At 43.1% G+C, this 24,066-nt stretch overlaps 1 protein-coding gene across 4 annotated transcripts; it reads right to left on the bottom strand.

Annotated features, from left to right (window-relative positions):
- Positions 1-7,590: 7,590 nt before the first annotated feature.
- CNDP2 (carnosine dipeptidase 2) lies at positions 7,591-22,863 on the bottom strand. 4 transcript variants are annotated; one of them, XM_027678418.1, is made up of 13 exons: positions 22,773-22,791; positions 20,347-20,414; positions 20,003-20,095; positions 18,903-19,046; positions 16,262-16,424; positions 14,626-14,714; positions 13,561-13,761; positions 12,951-13,035; positions 12,202-12,362; positions 10,148-10,312; positions 9,479-9,620; positions 8,734-8,881; positions 8,164-8,299 (listed from the first exon to the last, which is right to left on the bottom strand). In XM_027678418.1, exons 3-13 carry the CDS (start codon positions 20,060-20,062, stop codon positions 8,230-8,232), a joined length of 1,428 nt encoding a protein of 475 aa, XP_027534219.1. In that variant the 5' UTR covers positions 20,063-20,095; positions 20,347-20,414; positions 22,773-22,791; the 3' UTR covers positions 8,164-8,229. The 4 variants fall into 4 exon arrangements, with proteins under 4 accessions (XP_027534194.1, XP_027534219.1, XP_027534202.1 ...); XM_027678393.1 differs by lacking the exon at positions 20,347-20,414 and having other exon boundaries at positions 7,591-8,299; positions 20,003-20,092; positions 22,773-22,863; XM_027678401.1 differs by lacking the exon at positions 20,347-20,414 and having other exon boundaries at positions 20,003-20,092; positions 22,762-22,832.
- Between the last annotated feature and the right edge of the window lie 1,203 nt (positions 22,864-24,066).

Genomic DNA, 24,066 nt, shown 5'->3' with positions numbered 1-24,066 from the left:
GAATATTTCGGCATTTTGTGCTGTGGATCAAATTTGTTGCAATAGTGTGGTGGGTTGACCCTGGCTGGATTCCAGGTGCCCACCGAAGCTGCTCTGTCACTCCGTTCCTCACCTGGACAGTGGAGAGAAAATATAATGAAAGGCTTATGGGTTGAGATAAGAGCAGGGAGGGATCAGTCACCAGATACTGTCATGGGAAAAACAGACTCGAAGAAATTAGTTAAGTTTATTACCAATGAAATCAGAATAGGATAACGAGAAATAAAAGAAATCTGTAAAGCACCTTCCTCCCACCTCTCCCTCCTTCCCAGGCTTAACTTTATTCCCAATTCTCTACCTGCTTTACCCCAGAGGTGCAAGGAGATGGGGAAGGGCGGTTATGGTCAGTTCATCACATGTTGTTTCTTCCCCTGCTTCCTCCTCCGGAAGAGGAGTTCTTTCCGTGCTCCAGCATGAGGTTCCTCCCACAGAAGACAGTCTTCCACAAACTTCTCCAATGTGAGTCCATCCCACAGGCTGCAGTTCTGCATGACCTGCGTGTCAGTGTGAGTGTGAGTCCCTCCCATGGGGTGCAGTCCCACCCACAGGCTGCTCCAGCATGATCCCCTGTTGGGTCATGAGTCACAGCAAACTGGCTCTAGCATGGGCTCCCACCCCATGAGTCCACAGGTCCTGCCAGGAGCCTCCTCCAGCGTGGGCTTCCCATGGGGTCACAGCCTCCTTTGGCCATCCACCTGTTCTAGCATGGAGTCCTGCATGGGCTGCAAAGGGACAGCCTTCCTCACCATGGTCTTTGCCACAGACTACAGAGGAATCTCAGTTCAGGCACATGGAGGACCTTCTGCACCCCCTTCTTCACTGACTTTGGTGTCTGCAGGCCTGTTTCACTCACATATTCTCACTCAGTTCTTCTCTAGCTGCAATTACTTCTGCACAATAACTTTTTTCCCCTCTTAACTCTTTTGTCCCAGAGGCATTACCACCATCACTGATGTGCTCAGCCTTGGCCAGCAGCAGGTCTGTCTTGGAGCTGGAAGCTTCTGGCAGCTTCTCAGAGAAGTCACCTCTGTAGCCCCCCTCCAGTACCACAACATTACCGTTACATACAAATATATATACACATGAATATATATATATATATGTATAATACCACAAACCCATTACATAGAGATAACCACCATGTAGTTATGCTTCACGTTCACAGAATCACAGAATATGCAGAGTTGGAAGGACCCACAAGGATCATCAAGTCCAGCTGCTGGCTCTGCACAGGACCACCCCAAGAGGCACACCAAATGTCTGAGAGCATTGTCCAAACACTTAAACTCTGGCAGGTTTGGTACTTTGACCGCTTCCCTGGGAAGCCTGTTCCAGTGCTCAGTGAGCCCCTGGGTGAAAAACCTTTTTCTAATATCCAATCTAAACCTCCCCAACACAACTTCAGGCCATTCCCATGGCTCCTGTCCCATGGTCACCACAGAGAAGAGATCAGTGCCTGAATCTCCTCTTGCCCTCAGGAGGAAGTTGTAACTGCAATGAGGTCTCCCCTCAGTCTCTTCTTCTCCAGGCTCAACAGACCAAGTGACCTCAGCCACTCCTCATACAGCTTCCCCTCAAGGCCCTTCACCATCTTCATTGTCCTCCTTTGGACACTCTCTAACAGCTTAATGTCTTTTGTATATTGTGGTGCCCAAAATTGCACACAATATTCAAGGTGAGGCCGCACTAGTGCAGAGCAGAGTGGGACAATCCCCTCCCTCGACTGACTGGAGATGCTTTGCCTGATGCCCCCCAGGACACAGTTGGCCTTCCTGGCTGTCAGGGCACTGCTGACTCATATTCAACTTGCCATTGACCAGGACCTCCAGATCCCTTTCTGTGACACTGTTTTCCAGTATCTCATTCCCCAGTCTGTATGTACATCCAGGGTTGCCCCATCCCAGGTGCAGAATCTGGCACTTTCTCTTACTGAAATTCATGTGGTTGGTGATTGCCCAGTCCTCTAATTTGTTGTGGTCTCTCTGCAGGGCCTCCCTGCCTTCATGGGAGGCAACAGCTCCTCTGAGTTTTCTGTCTTCTACAAACTTGCTTAGCATCCCTTCCAGTCCTGTGTCCAAGTCATTTATGAAGATATTGAAGAGCACAGGGCCCAAGATGGAGCCCTGTGGAAGTCCACTAGTGACAGGTCACCAGCCTGATGTCTCCCCATTCATTATTACCCTCTGTGCTCGAACCATGAGCCAATTGCTCACCCACCACATGATGTGTTTATCCAGCTGTGTGCTGGACATTTTGTCCAGAAGGATTCTTTCAGAGACAGTATTGAAAGCTTTACTGAAATCCAAAAAAATTACATCAACTGGCTTCCCTTGATCAACTAGGTGGGTTACCTTGTCATAAAAGGAAATCTGGTTTGATAAACAGGACTTTGCTTTCATGAAGCCATGCTGGCTGTGACCAATGACAGCCTTGTCTTTCAGGTGTTTTTCTATAACTCCCAGAATAATCTTCTCCATAACTTTACCAGGCACTGACGGAAGACTGACAGGCCTGTAGTTTCTGGGTTGCAGCTTCCAGTCAGCTGGGACCTCTCCAGATTCCCAAGACGTCTCAAAAATCATTGAGAGAGGTTTTGCAATGACATAGCCAGCTCTTTGAGAATTCTAAGATGAATTGCATCAGGCCCCATAGATTTGTAGGGATCCAGCTGGAGCAGCAGATCTCGCACAATTTCAGACTTGACTGGGAGTTGATAATTCTTGCAGTCATGGTCCTTCAGCTCAGGGCACTGAGACCCCCTTGGTCCATCATCTGTGTTGAAGACAGAGGAAAAGAAAGCGTTAAACACCTCTGCCTTGTCTCTGTCCCTGTTTGTGAAGTGACCATCCACATCCTGTAACAGGCCAATGATGTTTCTATACTGACTATTGCCATTAATGTATTTGAAAAAACTCTTTTTATTGTCCCCACATTTCTGGTCAGCTGCAACTCCAGCTGAGCTTTGGCTGCACAAATTTTCTCCCTGTAGAAGCAAGCAGCATCTCTGAATTCGTCCCATGTCACCTCACCTTGCTTCCACTGGGCATAGACCTCCCTTTTTTGCTTTATTTCCAAGAGAAGATTCAGTTTTAGCCAAGCTGGCCTTCTGCCTCACCTGCTTGACTTTCAACTTTGGAATTGCCTGCTCCTGTGCCCTTAGGAGGTGATGTTTAAAAAGCGACCAGAACTGATTTTATCTTAGTTGAGTTAGCCTACAGGACAGCTGCTTTTCCAAAGGAGAGCACAGCACAATAACAGGGACAAAAAAAAGTGCTCAACTGTATTTATTATTGCATTTTTCAGTCTAAACAGCAGAAACATCAGAGGTCCAGGAGCTGTCTCCGTGATTGAGAAGAACATAAGCCTGCACAGACAGGAAGAGAACATCGCATACTGATGTTTTAGCAGGCCTATTTCATTGGAATGCATCTTAAGCAGTCCTCAAGAAATCCCAGAATCACTAAGGATATACAAAATTAATAGAAAAATGAATATTTAAAAATATTAGAAAAAACATGTCTTTGCATTCAGGGCTTGTCATAACCTAACATCATGATGTAAAATGGTATGATCAAGCTAGCAAGGGACAAGACTCAAAATTATCCCCTAAACTTTCCTGTGTAGCCTAAGTAGATTCTCTGAAGAGTGATTTAAATTCCCTGCCTAACTTCATTAATTATCAGGAAGGCAATTTATTCAGACTGACTCCTCATAATGTAAATGCATATATAACACATGAATCTATTATATTTTAATTGAATGAGTTCAGATAACATTGAAAAAAATTGTAATTTTTTGAGCTAGCAGTTTGACAGGCTGAACAAACTGGAATACTTTATCTAGATTAGCTCTATGTTATCTCCACTGTTCACATTGCTTCAAGGTCAAGATCACAAAGCTGAAGCTCTTAAAGTTTTGATTTAGTTAGTACATCCAAACTCATTATGCTAAACTAAAGTCTGCTTTGCAAGTTAAAAAGTTTCAAATTAGGAAATATTGTGCTTGAGAAGCCTAAAATGGACAGCATCATAGTTGAAAAATCAGGGCTGTGTTTTTAATGTGTATGCTTTTGTTTCCCAGAACACAAAGAATAAAGGAAAATTACATTTTAAATGGCTTATTCATTTAGAGATAATAGCTTGTAATAACTCCATCTGCTCTTTTAAGTGCATATGACATGTCAAGATGCACTGTCATGGATTTTGCTAAGACACAAGAAATCTAGTGAGCAATGAGGTATTGCAAGCCAGAAGTCCGTATTCTCAATTCTGCTGTAGTTTCACCCTGAGAACAAGTGGTTGTAAAATGCAAATTGTAGATCTCTCTCCATTTTTGGAATAGAAGAGCTGAAAGTACAAGCCATCTAGACTTTCTGACAGCCACATGCCACTGATCAAGACATGTTCCATTCCTACCAGGAATCAAGCCATCCTTCCACATCAGGGAAAAGGATGGAAGAAGGTGTTTTGCTTTTATGGCATACAGATACCATTCCTTTTTTTTCCAACTGCCTATTCATGAAGTCATCCTTCTGCAAGTAATTCTCCTAGGCCTCAGAACTGCTTTCCAGGAAACTGCTGCTGCTGACTTGAGTAACTTAAGAAAGAAGAAATAAAAAATATAGCAAAGTGAGGATGTACAAATCTCCTAATTACTTTCAATAAAGCTCAGCTTTCAAATAAAATAGTGTTACCCAGTTCCTTCAAGTTGGACTGGAAGGGAATCTAGACAAGAAAAGCAAAATTATCTTGGAGTTAAGGGCACACACAGGGTACAAGGGTGATCCAACTACTTTAAGTATTTTGATGTAACTTAGCTAAACAGAGGCTCACAGGAAAAATCCCACTGATTTACAGCTACATGCCCTTTGGGTCAACTGGCAGTAAGTTGGGGCCCTACTTCGTTACCCCTAAGAGGCAAGTCGTAGACAAGTAAAACCTGGATATGAAAAAGAAAAAAATCTTGAAGCAATACTTGCCTGCTTAAGCTTAGTCTAAGCAATGTCCCCCTTCTGGGCCCAGCCAAAATTATCAAAAGGGATGTGGTTAGCAAGTTTGCTAATCTGATAAGCACCTGAATTTTGGCTGGGTTGCTTGTAAACAGACCTGACACATTTTTCTCCACTCAGGAAGATGGGACTTTGTAGCTGTTCACATTTGTAAAGTTGCTGCAGACATAACTCCAACCCAGACAGACTATGGTGACTGTATGCAAAGGCCATAAGGAAGAAACTGCAAAACCAGCAGGAAGATTTTCTGGTGCTTACCAGTGGGTAGGAGTTACTTAGCACAGCAAAGACACATAGCAGCTACCCAGGCTAACCAGAACCACCTGAAACTGCTGCAGTCTTGCCCTCCTCCTAGTGGTACCATCCTCTAGCTACAGACCAGTCTGGCAGTTATATCCGTTCACTTAGAAGTCTTTTAATGAGTAACTATTGCGAGATATTAATTATAAAAGCTTTCATGCTATGTATTAACTCGACCTGGCCAAGCCTTTCAGCAAGCCTTTACCCGTAGCAGGTAAAGCAATGCTGTTAAGTTCTGTGTGGGAAATGCCAAGCGGCCTTTGCACTCCCAGCAGATGGTGCCATGAGGATCTGTGCTTCACTGATGCACTTTGGTTTTCATGAGCAGTTCTCACTTTCTCAGGTCAGGCACTTCTGTGTTGTACAACAGTGCTGTTATTCAAACAACTTGGGGTAAGCAAACTCTTCATACCATGCACAAGCATTTAAGGATGCAGCAAACCAGATCTCTGCAACTAGAAGTCTTCAAGGAGTCAGGTCTGAAGCAGGTAGGCTACAGAAATAAGCTGGCACCATTAGTTCTTTCTGCCTGCATTGTTCAATCAGGCCAAGTACTACTGCTTTTGTGGTCACCTTCAGCTGGGACAAGAGAGGTTACAGCTAAAACAAGCTCCGTTGTAGCAAGGTAACAGATACTGCTGATTTCCAACTTTAAAATTATATGTCTAAAGAAATCTGAAGTCCCATTAAATCTCAAAGTACTCAGTACTTTAGCAGCTTGCTCCTGTGTGCTTAAATAGACCCCTACATTTTGCTTAGGCCAAAGTCCGATTTTAATCTCCTTTTCACAGTGTTCTGGTACTCACCCCATGACAAAATATTTCTGCTTTACTTTCAACAGTATCTGTTTCTCAGCCTCTTCTACAGACTCCTTAACACCCTTCTGTTTTGGGCCTCCTTCACAACTCTGCCATGCTGTACTTAGGAAGTGTAAGATCCGATGCAGCATCTTCAGTGCAGAGCTTGAGCCAATTAACTGATTCTCAAAAAATTTGTTACAAATGCAATAGGACTACCAGATATACTTTCTGAACATAGTACAGAACATAATGCATAAAAACTAACAGCTTTCCTCCTGCCCAAACAGCTTTTTCTTTACATCATGAGAAACAAGTATTACCTCAGTCCAGGATCCAGATTTTCTGAAGTTTTGATGCTTTTCAGGTTGGTGAATAGAAAACAAGCAACATAAAACTACCAACAGTGAGGGAATCATCTTTTTATGTAACCGTTGCCCCATTTAGAGAAGTCTAAAGTGTCAATTCAGTAACCAAGGAAGATACATTGACTGCTAAGACTAGTTACCCTGATCTCAGCATACAGATGACCTTCAAATATGCTGGTATGCCAGTCTTGTCCTATGTGCATCCTGCATGTTTTAGCAGAGTAGTTCCACTGTCACTGCCAGGTGAGAACCCAGCAGCCAACTCTCAGTGCTGTGCAGGTGCCTGGTGCTCACAAGTACCGAAGCAGGTGTATGACATGGGTCTGACTGTACCCCAGCTGCATGTGCAGAGTTTAATGGTACCAGATTATCTCCAGCCATTAACTCCAGTGACAAACCAAAAAGAACAAAACAAGAGAGAGACACTTTAGAAGCTTCGAGGAGACCAGAAGACTCCCTACCCCAACACTATTAAGTCTCCAGATCAAGCAACAGTGAAAACCAGACAGAGAAGACTCTCCTGCCTTCTGCCCCTCATGGGAGGAAAGCATCACATGCTGTTCACCTATGTCAGGATATAGAATGCACCATGCTCTAGTGCTGGTCAGGTAATTCAGAAACAGTAATCCCAATCCAAACATATTTAGGAGAGTTTGGTCTTTTCACATAATAACAGGTGTTGGAGTTTAATGTATCCAGAAGACAGCTTGAAGTTGTACCTCAGTCAGTAGTTCCAACAGGTAGGCATAAGCAGGGAGAGATCACAAATCCCACCCACTCCCTTGCAGGATCATCAGCTGTGCTACAGTGTGATGATCTGGCTTACAGAACCAAAATTAAACATTTTGAGCTTGCTTTCTCTCAGGAGAACAGGATTTTGCAACATGTGCTTCAAGTCAACAAGCTGTAAACAGAGCCAGAGCCTAGGAATAAACACTTGGATTCCCAGGATATTCCCAGGTCTGTGCAGCCATGTTGCTCATCTGCCTCTATAGTCATAGAAGTGTCCCTCTCAAGTTCTGTAAGTTGCTTTCCGCTCCCAAGTCATTATTTAATCTTTAGAGACCAAGAGCCAAACTATAGCATGATTATTTATTATCCTTTTTTGGTAGTACAAAGGCAGCTTTACAAAAATGGCCAGCAGTTGTTACCACAGTGAAATTTGTTATACCCTGATTCACTGTAAATTGAAACCTGCAGACAGGCAGAGACAAACTGCAAGAGACAAAGTGCTCTTCCAAATCACTCAGTTAGCAAAGACAGGTGTCTCACTACAGTTTTAACACATTCCAGTGTAGCCCCATTATCTGTCACTGACTACTTACTTCCAGGACACACCCAGGAATAAGAGCCTTAAATTTAGCTGGCAGTTCTGCAACTGCTATGGCTGCTTAAACTGTTGAGAACAAACCATTCCTCTTGCTTTACAGGAAAAGTAGATGAATATAGCAAACTGAAGTGATACAGAGGAGACCCAGATGCAGCTCAGGACTGCTGACCAGACAAGGAATAGTCTCGTAATTTAAAGTAAGCATTTAAAGAAGTATTTTTGGTACACATGTTCGTCAAATGGAACTGCATGCTTCCCTCTCCTCCACCAAAGCAGTGGTGGTGGAGTGTTCGTGGAAAAGGGGAGCCATGTAACTCTGGCGATTGATGACATTTTGTAAGAAAATTCACACTTCTGATCCATAAACCATAAGGTAAGGTGTCTAATTTAGTCCTTCAGCTGGGAAACCTCATAGAGATATGCACCAAGCATCTTCACCCCCTGGATGTAGTTGTACCTGGAAAGAAGACAGCTTCCATTAGCATTGTCTTAGTTGAGCTGTATTTCTAGCAGATGTGGTTTTTGCAAAGCCCATACATCAGTCCCACACACATGACAAACACTACAGGCATTGCTGCTGCAGGCAACAGGTACTACTCCCAAGCTTCCTGCATCTCCCCCGTCAAGACAGAAACACCACTCTGAGTAGTGGGTAGCCAAGCTTAGAGACCAAAGTATAAAACCCGCTTCTGGTTTCAAGTGTATAAAGCCAGAAACAGTAGAGATCGAGATCCCACTACAGACTAGTTACCCAATCAGTCATTCTCTGCTAGGGAGAAATGGCACTTTGTCTTCCAGAGAATTAAAGAAAAGCAAGAGTTCAATTCTTAGCGTTTTTCATAATACATGCCCACAATAAACTCACCTTGACACAGGGATAAATACTCTTACCTATTTAGCTTCTCATTTTGAGAGTGGGCACCATCATCTGCAGCTCCAACAGGAAGCAGCATGACATTCTTGCCTGTTGCTTCTTGAAAAGTAAGCGTAACAGGAATGCTTCCTCCCTCCCTTGTCAGGTCTGGTTCAACTCCAAAAACTAGAAAAGTGATATTCTAGTCAGTTTGGAGTTACATTTGTTTTTCTAACAAATCCTCACTTAAGCCATCAAGTACCAGCACTAGGTGCTGGCCAAATCAGCCAGACTGCGCAGGCCACAGAACCGTGGAGCTTCCCCCAGCAGATGTAGCACTGGAGTATTGTTACTTTCAGAGTTCAGTTCAAACAGTTACACGTCAGTACTTCATCTGAAAGCCTGTCTGTACTCCAACACAAGTTAGTTTTGCTCTAGCTGCCCTACCAAAACCAATTAAGATAGGTGCTAGAACGACTAAGCTTCAAGGAATTTGGCTCAGCGGGTGATCTGAACTAAGAGTCTCATATGCAAAAGCAACAACACACCAACAGACTTGTTCCAGAACAGTAATGAATGAATGGGATATCCAGTTTCTTTCCTTCCTGTACCTCAAACTTCAGTTTAAGGATTGCACGACACACTTCATTATTTAGTGAGCCAAAGTTATTAGATAAGTGTAGAACACTAAATATTCCTCAAACATGGCCTCTTCAGTGTTTCTTGAGGTGGCAGAACAAGACCTTTTTAATCTTACCAATGCCAAGTGAAAAACCCACTGACCTGTCTTCATGGCCCTCCTACCAGCCATGTAGTGGGGATGGTTGAAGTCTGACACCCAGGGTTTTCCACCATGGCCTAAGTACACTTTGAATTTGTTGGGACTCTGCAGTTCCGCAAACTTTTTGTTCAAGTAGTCTTTAACCTATAAGAAAGATTGAACAATCTTATCTACTGTTAGTATTTGTAGGAACACTAGTAAAGTCCATATTCTAAAAGCATCTTAGGGACTTGCAGGTCACTACAACAGTTCAGCAATACTTTTCCTATTACTCTTACTTCATTATTCCTATGATTCTCCATTCTGAAGTCAGAATATCTCCTTCAGGCAAATTAACAGTATAGTGTAGAACACTTAGCCAACATGTCAAATACTTATGTTTTTGAATATGCATTTCTGGCAAGCCACGTGCCCTACAATTACATTAGCATTTACTCCTAAGCCTTTTCTTTGAGTTTAGAGCAATTGGGTAGTCAGACGACAGCAGTCCAGTGTGGCACCACAAAATGAATCCCTCAATTATTTTGCATTGAGGTGCAGAACAGGGAAGACAGTAGCAAAGTAAGTGAACAGAACTGCTTTAGAAAACAGAAAAATTCTTCCCCCAGGCATGGGGAACAGGAGAAGTTTAGAGACAGTTGTTTTGATACCAGCAATCCATGTCAACATACATGTTTTGTGACTTCTTCAGGAGTCATGTTTGGCACAAGCCTGATTGAGAACTTGCCAATCACTTTCCTAGGAACAACAGTCTTGGCTCCAGAGGCTGAGAAGGCTCCTTCAATTCCGTGGAGAGACAATGAAGGGTATCTCCACCTATGCATAAGGATATCTCTCTGCAGAAGCAAAGAGAAAGATGCAAGGTTATGTGAAGTTTGACAGCATTCCCTGAAGTATTGATTTCTTCAATCTAATAAAGAATTTGCAAGAAACAGTGCTTTCTCCCATGGAGAAATGCAGCTCATTGAAGACCACTCAGAAGCTGTTACTCCCAGTAAGCATACATTTTGATACACCAGCTGGATTCTCAGCATCTTAATAGATTCAATAGCTCTAGTTCGCCTTTCTCGTAGTTCTATGGAACTTGCAGGACATGATCAATCTGCTTCTGACCAGGACATTTATTAGGTGCTCAAGCAGTGTGTAGGTGAAGGCAGGTGCCTTCATCACCAACACACACGTGCTGAAGTTCACACATTTTCTAAAAGCCTCACCACTGCTCAGACTGAGGCATTCAGTGTGCTTTTCTTTACATCATCAGTTGTATTTAAATGCCTAATCTCCAGGTTGATTCAATTGACCACTATTGCCTTCCAGGTACACTTCCTGTATTTCGTCCTTGTTGCCTCGGACACAGCTGCTGAGTACACTGGACCTTGAATTCAACACAGCTGTTGAGTTGTCCTGTACAGACACAGCTACAGTGTCTCAAGCCTGAACCTCGCTGCAGAAATTCAGGAGACTTAGAAATTTGGTGGCCTTTATGTGAACAGTTTGGTTTGTTCCAGGTACAACCTGCCCCTATTCTTCTCTCAAAGCAAATATAACTGTCACAGTTCAAATCTCTCAAGCACATTGTTTCTCACCTGGAAGTCACATGTTTCTCACCTCTCTCCCATACCTCTCCTTGGCCTTAAAACCCTTCTTGCATGCAGCTTAGAACTCCCTTAGCTAGGATTTCAGTTTAGCCAAGACTGAACAGCCTCAGTTCAGTATCACAAAGAGCATCTTGCCAGCTCCTCCTTATATACAAGCTATAATTCATCCATTACTTTATGGGACAAGGCTAAACAAGGAAGTCTCTGTGCTCCCAGCTGATATAAACCTGAGCGTGTAAAGACAAGGTTGAGGATATAAATTGTTTCTTATACCTATTTGAGTTGAGTTTGAAGTCTCCTCCTGACAGTACTAGGACAGAATACAGACCTGCACATGTAAACTTGCCTTTTACAACATCTGTGTCTGCTTTTTATGATAGGAGATGTATTTACATCTAGGGTTTTAAAATTAGTATGTAATACCTGTACCTTGCAAGATTCAATGCTGTTAAAAGCATTCATTTGGAGAGCTCCCAGGACGAAGATTTAACTTCAGACATGAGTTTATTGAACTTGAGCCTGTTCAAAGATTTGGGTAGCTGCCGAGTTCATGACTATGAAACAGTCCTTGCTTGCCAGTCTAGAAGGATGTTCAGTATGTCAGCCTTAAATTCATCACAACTAGATTTAAAGCTGTTTTTTCACCTAATGAGCAATCATCTCTAAGCGACTACTTTATTTCTGATAACACATTGAACTTCTTACAGATGTAGGAAATCAGATGTTTTGTGTAAATGTGCTGTCTGATCTCTGAAAAATTGCTAACATTCTTATCTAGCATTGAGAGAACAGCACTAGATAAAGAAAGTTCTGTACAAGTTTGAAATGCTACTTATACAAAGACTAAGGAGCAAATTTAGAGTTGCCTAGGCTGCTTGCCTTAAACATGGGATAACCTAGACTAAATTTTCAAGCACCTAACACTAGCCATTCCTCAGTAAAGTGTTAAGTATGCAGTCAACCATACAGTAGGTAAAACTATCTTCAAGGCATTCTCACCATTTTAAAGACATCAGATGAACCTCTGCCTACTAAATTACTTGGTAACTACAAATATATCTACAGAAGATCAAGCTAACATAGACAGCTTGATCTAAACAGGGTAGGAAGGAAGGAGTGCAGCATACCTTTGTATCATGCAGGAGTCTTGTTGCTCCTACATCTTTTGCATATTCTGTCAGGTCAAAATCAATCTTCTCATATAACGCCAGCTCCTCATCAGTAACAGGTGCCACTGCTTCATTAACACCTGGGATGAGGATTTTCCCTTTCTTGTCTACAAGACAACCTGTAAACAAGAAACTCCTATTGTCAGTATTCAAACCAGAATATACAAGGTGTCATTGCTGGGAACACTTTCCTTGGGAAACACAGGTCTTGGCCTTCTGAAAGCTTCGTAAATGTAAAGAAATTCAGACCTCTATCTCCCAGAGCATGCACCACTGAGCATGGAAGGCACTTACAGAATTTGCAGCTATCCAAAATGTGCACTCGCATGTTACTTGTATTAATTCTACTGTTACATTCTACTGTATTTAATTCTACTGTTACATTTGGATGGCTGAAGACAGGAGTCCAAAAGAGTTCAATATCACATCCATAGTAGAGTTTGAGAAGGCAGCTGATTTAATTAACATGTAAATTTGCAGCAAGATTTTAGAGGAAGCTAGAGTAGATAGACAACCTTTTGGCAAGACCTTCACCGTATCTCTGTATCTCAGGCATTGGCCTTGCATACCTGGCAAGCTCCATTTCATTGGCCATTGCTTTGCTAGTGCAAGCAGCTCTTACCAACCTCCCCACTGCAAACTCACTCATGTTTTAATGGTTCTTATTCCCATTTTAAATGCATTTAGTGAAACGTGCTTTTTCTTACCCATTAAAGCAATGAGATCTGTCATGGCCTCATGTACTGAACCACCGTAAACGCCAGAGTGAAGGTCTTTGTCACAACATTCCACCTGATTGAAGTGAATTAAGATTCAGGTTAATTTTAGCATGAAGATACTGTCAAATACACCACAGACATTTACCCTAGCTTTTTCCTGCATGTATTTTGAGAATGCACCTAGTTTTGAAACCAGACCACTCAGTTGTAGTACATTAAAACAGATCTGCTTTGTATTGTTCTGTGGAGTACATGCCCTTAGTACTGTCCCAACCTTGGGGACTTGAGTGGTGATATCTCTTCCTGCACTCAAGGATCTATCTGGATGAAGATATCTACACTCTGAAACAACCCTCCAGAGAAGGTTGCTGGCTTCTCCTCCTTCATACATCTGAAAGCTATCCCTACCACACAAGCATCAGATAAGGTAATGAAATAAAATTATTCAGACAATTAGGAGAAACCATTCTACTTAGAGTAGTCAGTTTGATTTTCTCTGAAGAAAAGCTATTGGCATGAAAAAGTTTGAGCTACCACCTTTCTCCAGTAGAAAATTCAGTTTAATCATACTGGTTTTGTGGTGTATCTCAGCACTTACTTCTATGAAGTAGTAGCAGATGCCCCTCAAGCCATAAGTGATACAAGGCTTCTTCTTGCCTAGCCAGTAGTTGTCAGAAATGCACACATAATCCACATCTTTGAAGAAAGTATCTCGCTGAGCAAAAATCAGTTCATCAAGGCCTTCAGATCCTGATTCTTCCATACCCTCTAGGCAGAACTTAATATTTACTGGAAAGTCCTTTGAAATGAAAAACAAGAACAGACTAAGTATGAAAATGCTGTACTACTTCAGCAATCAGTAATTTTCATTTGTCATGCTCAAAGCAAAAAAAATAGACATGGGGAAATTAGTTCCATGACAGTGGAATTTGTTAATTATACACAAACTATTATAAAGTTTGGACTGCACTTACATTGAGGACACTTATACCACTCCTCATCTGATGCAATTCAAACTCTTCAAAAAGTTTTAACCGAGCTCTAGAACAACTTGTTCCCAAGCCCCTTAACTGTGGGAACACAGCAGAAATTGCATGCCACTGTAGGAGCAGAGCTACCCTGTCTATTCAGACTACCATATTCTATATACACCTAGACAGGAATAGAGAACTAGTCATTCTTCTCACAAGTAATAGGAACTTGTCCAGCAAGATAAAGCAGACACTCTGAGCTATTTTCAATTGCACATTTTCTTGAACAGAAAGAGCAAAGCTTGCAGGTCAGTGTTACTAAGTTAACCTCTTAGAGCTCAGTGGCAGTGAGACATTAAGTTTTGATAAAGGTCAAGCTAATTTGACATCCTTACATGATAGTGATCACATTTGATTATTCATCATGCTCCACATGCTTGCATATGTATTTTCCTTCCAATCCGTTTCATTAAAGGAAAATTGTTTAAAGTGCAAACCAAGCAACTAACAGATCAACTTGTCAGCAAGTCAACTCCACCCTACTAGTACATAAGTGAATTTAAAGGACTATTGCATCATTCCTCTGATCAGCTGAATAAGCAGGCTTCCCTCACAAGCATTTGTGGCTTGGATAACATTTATTGCTAGAATCAGTTGTAAGTAGAAAAGTAGAATATGTTTTGGGCACAGACCTGGTTAGTTTGTTGATAAGCCTCCAAGGCATTCAGCCAGGCAAGCACTGGACCTTTGTCATCTGTTGATCCTCTCCCATACAACTTTCCTGTAGAAACAAGATACAAATTAACCAGGGTGGAAAAAAATTAGCATGAAGCGTCACCTCTTGCCTACAGGAGGAAACATCTTTTTGGATAGTCTTTTTAGCCCTGCTTATATAAAACCTTTCATTTCTGATTCTTCTGAAGTAGCAATTTTGCATCCTGCTTCATACACTTTTGCAAGTGGGACTGCAATAGTTCTCCCACTTTCAGAGCTACCTCACCTTTTCCCCCCAGCTCTTCCCTAGACAGGAATTGAATATAAGTCTGGAAAAGATGTAACTGCCTTATCATTCATAATAATATAATTTTCTACAAACACAGTAGTAAGTGTACAGAAACAAGCTCCCTCCTTTCAACAGAAACCTATCCAATATTAGCTACAATTCAATAACTCTGTTTGAAGAGTAAGAATTCAGTAGCTAGTGACAAATCAGTTCACTGGATTCTCCAGACAAAACTGGATCTCCCTAGAACAGGTTTTAGTCAAAGGCAAGTTTTACAGGCTGCAGGGAATTTCCAGAAAACGTAGCATGTGGGATCACAGTGGCAGATATCTTTGTAACTCAGAGCTGTGGCTACAACCCCTAAGCACCAGGTGTAACCACAGTGACAGAACAGGACAGACAGCTTGCAAGGTAAAGAGCCATTGGTGAAAATGCCTCTTGCACTGCCAGGCTGCACAGAGACAAGCCACAGCCCAAGGCAAATCTAGGTCTTGCTATCAGATGAGAGAATCCAACTTAGTAACTTGGACTCTGTTGCCTATGACCAAGGGCCCAAGTAGAAATACTAGTTACCACAGATACTCCTTTTTCTGGCAATCATTACACTTATGCAAGACAAGTGGTTAATGTCCTTCTATTCATATGACCTTTGACACTAACACTGAGAAAGTGGAACAAGGAAGAGGCTGTTGGTAGCACCAGCTTTAAACAGAAAAGAGTTTTAGTCATCTTGGCTACTGGCAATGCTGCTTCAATAGGAGTTACTGCACCATTTCTTCATTCCCATTTAGAGGAGAGGGACACTTGTCTGGGCACCAGCTCTGCAAAACACAGTTTCTGCAGTACTCACGGTAGCACACTTTGCAAACACAAGGTGACCCAGGGAGACTGCTGTGACACTCCAGTCTTCAGGCATAGAGAAGCTGTGTTGAGTATTTTTTCCCAGTTAATGGTTCAAAATCCCTGTAGTCTTGACATGACCTTACAGGCTGCAAGTTGCGAACAGCACAAGAATCTAGTTCCAAAAAGCTTTCTGGCAACAAAATGTTACCATGGAAAGCAGCAGTTAAGACTGTGCTGTAGCTACAACGAAGATAACATGCAAGTACCTCCTAGACTATCAGAAAAGGAAACAAGCCCTGAGACCAGCTGAGATTTTGCAGTTCTACTTTTTTTACCATTCTCCCTCCTGCATATTTTACCTCAACAGTATTAAATAAACACTCATACCTGTTCTTACTCTCCTCCCCTTCAATCAATGGCACAACTTTGGAACAATTGAGGAATACCACAGAAGTGTTCACAGTGAAATCCACTGCTCTTACCATCTCTTTCTACCAGTGTGAAGGGCTCACTATCCCAGCCATCCTCTAGTGCTGCTGGCTGAACATCCAGGTGACCATATACACACACTGTCTTTTTGCGTGGATCTGTGCCAAGTGTTCCCAGAACAATTGGTGGTAGAGGGATCTCTGATCCATCAGGCAGCTAGAAATAGGAGGGAAGAAGTTTTATTCATATGTGGAATGTCAGAGGAACATGTTTTTATCAGATAAATGAATTATTTTAATACTGTGGAGGTTATGACACTAAGGGGACAGACAGCTAAAAAAACCAAGCTACTTAAACTGATTGCCAGAAGCAGGGTGCCAGAGAAGGTATCAGGCCAGTTAGCTTTCCAACAAGTCCCAGTAACAATCAGAAAGTTCCAAGCTACTCAGAACTGTTAGCTTTAAACTACCAATCCTACATCAGACTTTAGCAGAGCAAGCTGACTGCACACCAAACTGCCATGTCTGATGCTGACCTCAGCATAAGCGATAAACTCCATTCAACATTGCATTCTGTGTTGCTTATCACTGCACTTTCATCCTGTCTACAGTATAGCTCCCTAGACAAAAATTTCCTGACAGTGGTATCTCTGAGTGTAACGTGCCTACACCCAAATAAGATCAGCATAACAGCTGTATTTCTCTATATAAGTCTATGTTGTTAAGCTAAGGGCAGAGTAGTGCTGATGAACTCTGTTCAAGAGTTCAAGAGTTGAACTTGGCTTAGTCCTTTGGAATACCCCATAAGCAATTATCACATGCTATTCTCAGTCAGCATGTATTTCCCTTTCAGTGAACACATACTCCTACACACTGTTCAGCAGATCAAGATCAGCTTTCACTTTTTGCTCATATGGGCTCCAAACTCGTTTTTTTATCAACAGGTTACTTGGTCCTTGGCCAGATGCAGCTCTACATGATTAAAGAACTAGTGCAAGAATTTACAGCAATCAGTACACAGAACAAACTGCTGTGCAGCAGTAAACTTTGATCAGGTAAGTTAACCAGTTGCTTTACATTGTCCTTCATAGATATAGCAGGAATGTACCTAATACACTGACTAGGTCTGTCTATACTTAACTCCAGTGTTTAGTTTTATATTAACTTTTGCAGCTGGATTAAAGTTTTCTAAATAATAATGTTATGCATAAAACTCTAAAATAAGCTACCAAAAAGTTAGTGATGAAAGGAACAACTTTGTCTCTGAATTAATTGAAACACTTTTGATGGGATTTTAGGCTGCACGCAGCAGCAGAGCTCGAATTATCCTACAGATTCTCTCCCAAGAGGGTACATGAAGTAAGTTGTTTCCTTGCAGGAACCTGTAGTCCTATAAACAAGTGTAATCCAGTTGGCAAAGGCAAGAACAGCTCAGAAGGTCCCAATACATGCAGATTTCACTCAGCATTCTTTCCCACCAATTACAATGATAATCTTCTAAAACTAGCAAACATTCCAGTACAACAGGATTTTTAATGCCACTATCCAAAGGCTTGTCTAATAATTTTGGTATGGGTCTTATTCTCTGGCATATAGTGACTAGGCACTTCAAAGGAGCGGTACGTCAAGTGGATGGTTCCTGAGGACAAGATTATTATTATCGTTCTCATAGGCACACACATTTCTCAGGGGGAAAAAAGCAGTCTAGATAGCTAAAAACAAGGAGGGAACTCATTCTTTTAATGATACTTTTTTATCTGGTACGGGAACAATGCAATCTGGTGACAAACGTAACACTTCAAAAGAGCCCAAGGGTCTTTTGGAAGACTTATTGAAACCTCAGTCAGTATCTTTACACTCTATGGGTCTAAGGACCAACACCAGCCTGTTGTTAAAAATCACTAACACTTTTGTTTGCAGGTGTTCTGTTCATTCAGAAAAGTATTTAAAACACATTTAATACAGTCCAAAATTTAATACAACATGCTTAACTGATCTGGATCCCAAAGTTCACTATAAGAAAGGTTTTTAACAGAAAGCTCAGACTGTGTGGCAGGAAGACACCACATCCCAGCAGGTTCTGACTTTTTAGGCCACTATCCACAAGACCCTTGTGTGGTGATCCTGAGCAGAAGATTACCAGACATAAAAAATTAGCAATCTACATAGTTAATCTGAGTACACCAAAGCCTGTGCTAGGCTATGCTGCACACAGAACTTAGTTTTGCCTTCCTGTCTGTACTGTGCTGTGCATATGCCTGGACTGCAGGTTAAACTGAGCCACTTGACTGTAACCTGAAAGCAGTTCCCACTTGGTACTGGTGATTACACTGTCCGCATGTCCTTGACTTTATCTAAAAGTGCATCAAGAAGTTCTCATGTGAATATCCCTTTTGTCTGGCAGTGGAATCAGACAGCTTGAAAAAATAGAATGGTATCACATTCCCATGAATGGGATCTAAACAGCATGTTGCATGCTGGTTGGATGCCTGTTAGATGCTGCAGGGACATGAGTATCTATACTGTCCTCTTTCTTTATAGTAGTAACTCTAATAAACAGCTTTTTAAATTATACTTTATGGAGACTAAGTACCTTTCTTACTGGGAACATAAGAAACCAGCACCTTCTTGCGCAAAACACCTTGTCTTCTAAGTGGACTTTTTCCACTAAGCTGACATGGAGATGCTCACATACCTTTTGTTTCCCAATATCCATAAGTTGCGTTGTGCCTCCCAGTCGCTCAATATCCCTTGCAGCAACCTCCATCATGCGTTTGATTTCACCCCTCTTCTCCGGCCATGCTGACACGCTCTGGATTGCCACCCACTCAGCCAGGCGCTACAGAAATATGGAAGAGCTATAGGTTTTACTACACATGACAGGCACTATACAAATACAACTCCCTGCTATTCAACAAACACTGTTTTAAGTCAAGCTTTAATTGAGGCAAATCCACTCTGTCCTCTGCTCAAAGAAGTACTCTAACCACTAATATTACACTCAAAACCTCTCAAAAACCTCACTCTCCTACAGCTGCCCCTACAGTACAGCACAAACTCTACAAATATATAAGGTAAGTTTAAGAGTATGACAGCTTGTGCATACTGTGCTTTTTTGGTTGCTGTTCTTTAAGTATCCAGAACCAGCTGATGTCTTTCAGGCCTCTCAGAAAGGACACTTGAGCTTTTTCTCCCTGTGTGAGATCAGCAAGAGCAACTGGCAGAAATGAAGTTGAACACTTGGCATAGTTCTTGCCCGAGTTCACAGTGCTGTACCACTGATTCCTTCACAGCTAAACAGCACTGCAATACAAGCTGCAACTACCCTCTACAAAGTTACCCTCTTTGGAGAGGGTAACCTCTCCCTCTGTACCCCAACATAAATGGTTTCATACAAGAAAGGTTTATTCCAGCCTCATTTAGAACTTTCATCTCCCATTTCAAAAGGGAAGAGACTATAAATCTAGCTCTGCATTCAGGAGCCAGTATCAAACTTCTCGTACCTCTAAAGAAGTCACTGTTTGCACTATACAGTAATAGATAATTTCCTAATAAATCTAACATGGACATTTATTTTTTGGAAGAGAACCTATGCCTAAACTTAAAGAACAGTTTTCTAGCTTGACTCAAATCAGTTACACCTGCTGCTTGCTCTCCCCTCTCTCCAATTACTTCACATTACTCTCTCTTATTGAGTATATTATACAGGTGAAACAACAAGCTAGAAGATGACCACCTAACTTTTAGTATCCCATAGCTGCCCATCCTGCAAGACAAAACTCAAAGAGAACTTACCTGAACATAGAGGTCCTGGTGTTCATCAATGTATTTAAAGACAGTTTCAAGTGTGGACATTTTCTGACTAGAACAGTGTTGCTGAAGATCCTGTGACAGAAAAATAATTCAGCCTTCACAGGTTTAAGAAGCAACAGTCAGTAATCAAGCAGTCACAGAAGACTTTCGCCTTTCAACTGCTAATGCCACACACCAAACTGTAACAACATAAAACTTGAGGCCCCTCCCTTCCTTGAAATCACCCAGTGACAAAAGCATATTTAAATTGCAACACCACTTTTTCTGCCTCTCCCCTCAAAATAACTTTCAAAGTTAAACTGAGCAAGCTTATACAGAGACTGTATATATAGTATAGTATATCTGATACATCTGTCTGTAGAGATACTTCAATGAAATCATACGCTTCATTTCACTGCAAAATTACAGGCAAAATGTTACTCAAGTGAAATGCAACTTCAAAGAGTAGATTTCATTATGAGTTCAATTAATAGTATGCCACAGGCTTGAATGCTAGCAGCTAGGTGCAAGAGAGCACCACACTTAATGTTCTACAAGGGCACTTAAAAGCAGGCAGCTTAAGAACTGTGCTTTCTTCTACTTTAAAGTCCCAACCTGCCACTCAGACTTCCCAAGAAATGTCAGAGTGAAGCCCTGGGAACAGAAGCCAGCCCCAGCAGGCCATGAGCAAGTGGTCACTGACTACTTCAGTGCTACCACTTCCTTCTTTTGTTTTAGTTTCAGCTGAACTTCACATGAGAAAACCCAAGACCTTTCCCCTTCTCAGTTTTCTGTCTTCCTTCCTCGTCTGAAATCAATATTGAAAAGATATACTGGTCAATCAAGCAACAAAACCAACAAGCTTAAACTTAGATCTCAAGTTAGAACTAAAGATACAGCATCTCCCCTAAGACAGGAAAATAATCAGCTTTACAAATCACAGAATGGGTAAGGTTGGAAGGGACCACTGGAGGTCATCTGGTCTAAGCTCCCTGCTCCAGCAGGGTCCCCTATAGCACATTACTCAGGATTGTGTCCAGGAGGCTTTTGAATATCTCCAGAGAAGGAGGCTTCCTGAAATATGCCTCTGAAATCTGGACTAGAAGAAAAACTCCAGTACCCGTGTAATACACTGAACAAGCATTTTCAGCAGCACCAGCGACTGTGACTCAGTATGTTGTTGAGTCAGCTTTATGCCAGATCCTTTAAGCCTTTCTTCTACTTCTACACAGTAGTCACAAGACAAGTATGATAGTTGTTAAAGCATCTGACTGTTTGTCTTAGGATTTCTTTAACAGCTGACTACTCTGCATAGCTGAAACTAATACTTTTAAGCTGCAGGTTTCCCACACAATATACTGCAATACAAGTACCACCCCAAATTTAAGACGCACACTTTCTTTCAAGCAGGGTTGTACTTACACAGATACTGGTGTTTGACATACAAAAATCATTTCCCTCACCGGAGAGAGTTTCTATTTAATTTAAAGCATCCATCAAGTTTAAATTTGGATAATGACTTTTAAACACCACTTAGAACAACCCCAAACCACCAGACAGGTCAAGCTTCCTCTTTAATAGTCAGGAAAGGTGAAAACTAAACACCTTCAGAAGGATTATAAGGACATAACCAAGTTAAAGGAATGCTTTTCACTGAGGCTGGGCTTCCCTAATGAAATCACCATCCTGACATGCAGTTAGAGCTCAGGCATGATTCAACTGGAGCTCTTCAGAGAAACCAGCACACAGGCATCAGTCCAGTTCATCTGACTCTCCCCTTCACTCAACCGGTTCCTATAGCAACATCAGGACTCTCGCTTCACTGCACAGACACAAAATACAGCAAATTACAGGGAGGCTGATATCCTGTCCAACACAAACAAGGTGAGAACTGCTTTAAGTATCACCTTAAACATAATTAAATAGTCTTAAAAATCAGAGGGGCATTGAATCACTCAAGTCACACCGTAGAGCTGCAAAAAAGCCTGCTCCAGAAAGCTCTGAACTTGGAAAAGCAAATGCTGCTTAGTGCACAGCAAAAGGCTGGATGCTACTTCCTCTTCCCTCTGCAAAACCAAGGCTAGAACTTCCTGTAAGTTCTTCAGACTGGAGCACTGAACCCTTCCTACCTATGCAGAAGAAACTTCACTGTCTTACCTTTTCACAGGACTATACAACAGTGGCATTTTGAAAAACCCAAGAGATTATCAGCGCACGGAGACAACCTGGCCCTTCCTATCCACAGGCATCATTAGTGCCCCAGAGGAGGGCAGGGAACCAAGTTAGGAGCGGTCCGTAGCCATCGCCGAGCGCTCGCCGCCCCCCAAAGCCACTGCCAGGAGCGGCACACAGGCCCGTGCCCTGCTCTGCGGGAGGTTTGACCTAAAGGCTAAATTTGCTATTTTACAGGATTTTGCAGCACAAGGGCTCGGGGTGGAAGGGAGGGAAGTGCGCCGTGGGCTTCCTAAGGACTGCGCGGGGGAGGCTCACGGGGAGGGACAGCGAGCGTGGGGAAGGTGACGGGGGGGCGCAGCGGCAGCACTCTCCGAAGGACAGCTTCCCTCCCGGGGCAGCCACAGCGCCGCCGCGCCCGGAGGCCGAGCAGACGCTTCCTACTGCGGGACACAAGGCAAGGCAAGGCCAGGCCCGGCCTGCCGGGCACGTCGCGTAGCCGGCACTCCCAGCGCCTCTCCGCCAGGCCGGGCCAGCCCCGCCTGCCGGTGCCGCCGCGGCACATCGGGAAGGGGCCCGGCCGCTCCCGCCCCGCACTCACTGTTCCCGCACCGTCCCGGCTTCCCCTGCGAGTGGCTCCAGCTGCCGCCACCACTGCCCTTTAAATACCCCGTATGGCCCACCCCGCGCCGCGCGCTGCAACGACCAATCCGCGGGCAAGGAGGTCCCCGGGGGCGGGGCTTGTGGCGAGGCGGGGCGGGGCCGCCCCTCTGCCGTCCTGTGGGGGAGGGGCGGCCGCTGTGGGGCGGGGGGTGGGGGTCGTCGGTGCTGAAGGGGGGGGGGGTCTTCATTAGCGCCCGAGGTGTTAATGAACTTACCACTCTGCAGTGAAACGGGATGGGCGAGGACGTGAGAGAGAGAAACACGATAAATATTACAGGGGATAATAAGCGGGAATATCATATATAGGCGAATATAGTATGGGAGAAATTTAGGGGGCCTCTTGAGCAGAGCCTGTCTGGACAACTGAATTATCCCAGCCGAGGACAGGAGTATACTTATGCTCCTATTGTTGTTTAGGTAGGTTAAATAGATTTAAGCAGATTTAGATGTGGTTTAGCTCGGCCCATAAATAGAATTAGTTATAGAATAGAATAGAATTCTATTTTTTCTATTCTGTAGAATAGAATAGAATTCTAATTATAGAATTAGTTATAGAATATCCTGGGTTGAAAGGAACCCACAAGGATCATCATGTCCAACTCCTGGCCCTGCACAGGGCCATCCCCAAGAGTCACGCCTGAGGGCATTGTCCAAATGCTTCTTGAACTCTGTCAAGCTTGGTGCTGTGAACACTTCTCTGGAGAGGCCGTTCCAGTGCCCAACCACCCTCTGGGTGAAGAACCTTGTCCTAATATCCAACCTGAATCTCTACTGACACAACTTCAGGCCATTCCCATGGGTCCTGTCACTCGTCACCACAGAGAAGAGATCAGTTCCTGCCCCTCCTCTTCCCCTTGTCAGGATGTTGAAGACTGCAATAAGATCTCCCCTCAGTGTCCTCTTCTCCAGGCTGAACAGACCAAGTGACCTCAGCCGCTCCTCATGTGGCTTCATGTGCAGCCTATGGGTGGGGTGGGACGCACCACTGCGCCTCTAGACCCTTCACCATCTTTGTTGCCCTCCTTTGGATGCTCTCTAACAGCTTAATGTCTTTTGTATATTGTGGTGCCCAAAACACACCATATTCAACACAATAGGCACACAATATTCAAGGTGAGGCTGCCCCAGTGCAGAGCAGAGGAGGACAATCCCCTCCCTCGACCGGCTGTCGATGCTTTGCCTGATGCCCCCCAGGACACAGTTGGCCCTCCTGGCTGTCAGGGCACTGCTGA

The sequence above is a fragment of the Neopelma chrysocephalum genome, unplaced genomic scaffold (assembly GCF_003984885.1).
Source record: "Neopelma chrysocephalum unplaced genomic scaffold, ASM398488v2 Primary Assembly neopelma1_22b, whole genome shotgun sequence".
NCBI lineage: Eukaryota > Metazoa > Chordata > Aves > Passeriformes > Pipridae > Neopelma > Neopelma chrysocephalum.
Note: the sequence above shows the minus strand (reverse complement) of the source record. Positions and strands in the feature narration are given on the sequence as shown.

What these genes read in the sequence shown, in the direction of transcription:
- CNDP2 (XM_027678393.1), bottom strand. Translation starts at nt 20,062, where the DNA reads ATGTCCACACTTGAAACTGTCTTTAAATACATTGATGAACACCAGGAC. An exon ending in AGATCTCATTGCTTTAATGG is followed by an intron (nt 12,363 to 12,950) that starts GTAAGAAAAAGC and finishes TCTTGTTTACAG; the next exon opens with GTTGTCTTGTAGACAAGAAA. An exon ending in TAGGAGGGCCATGAAGACAG is followed by an intron (nt 8,882 to 9,478) that starts GTCAGTGGGTTT and finishes TCACTTTTCTAG; the next exon opens with TTTTTGGAGTTGAACCAGAC.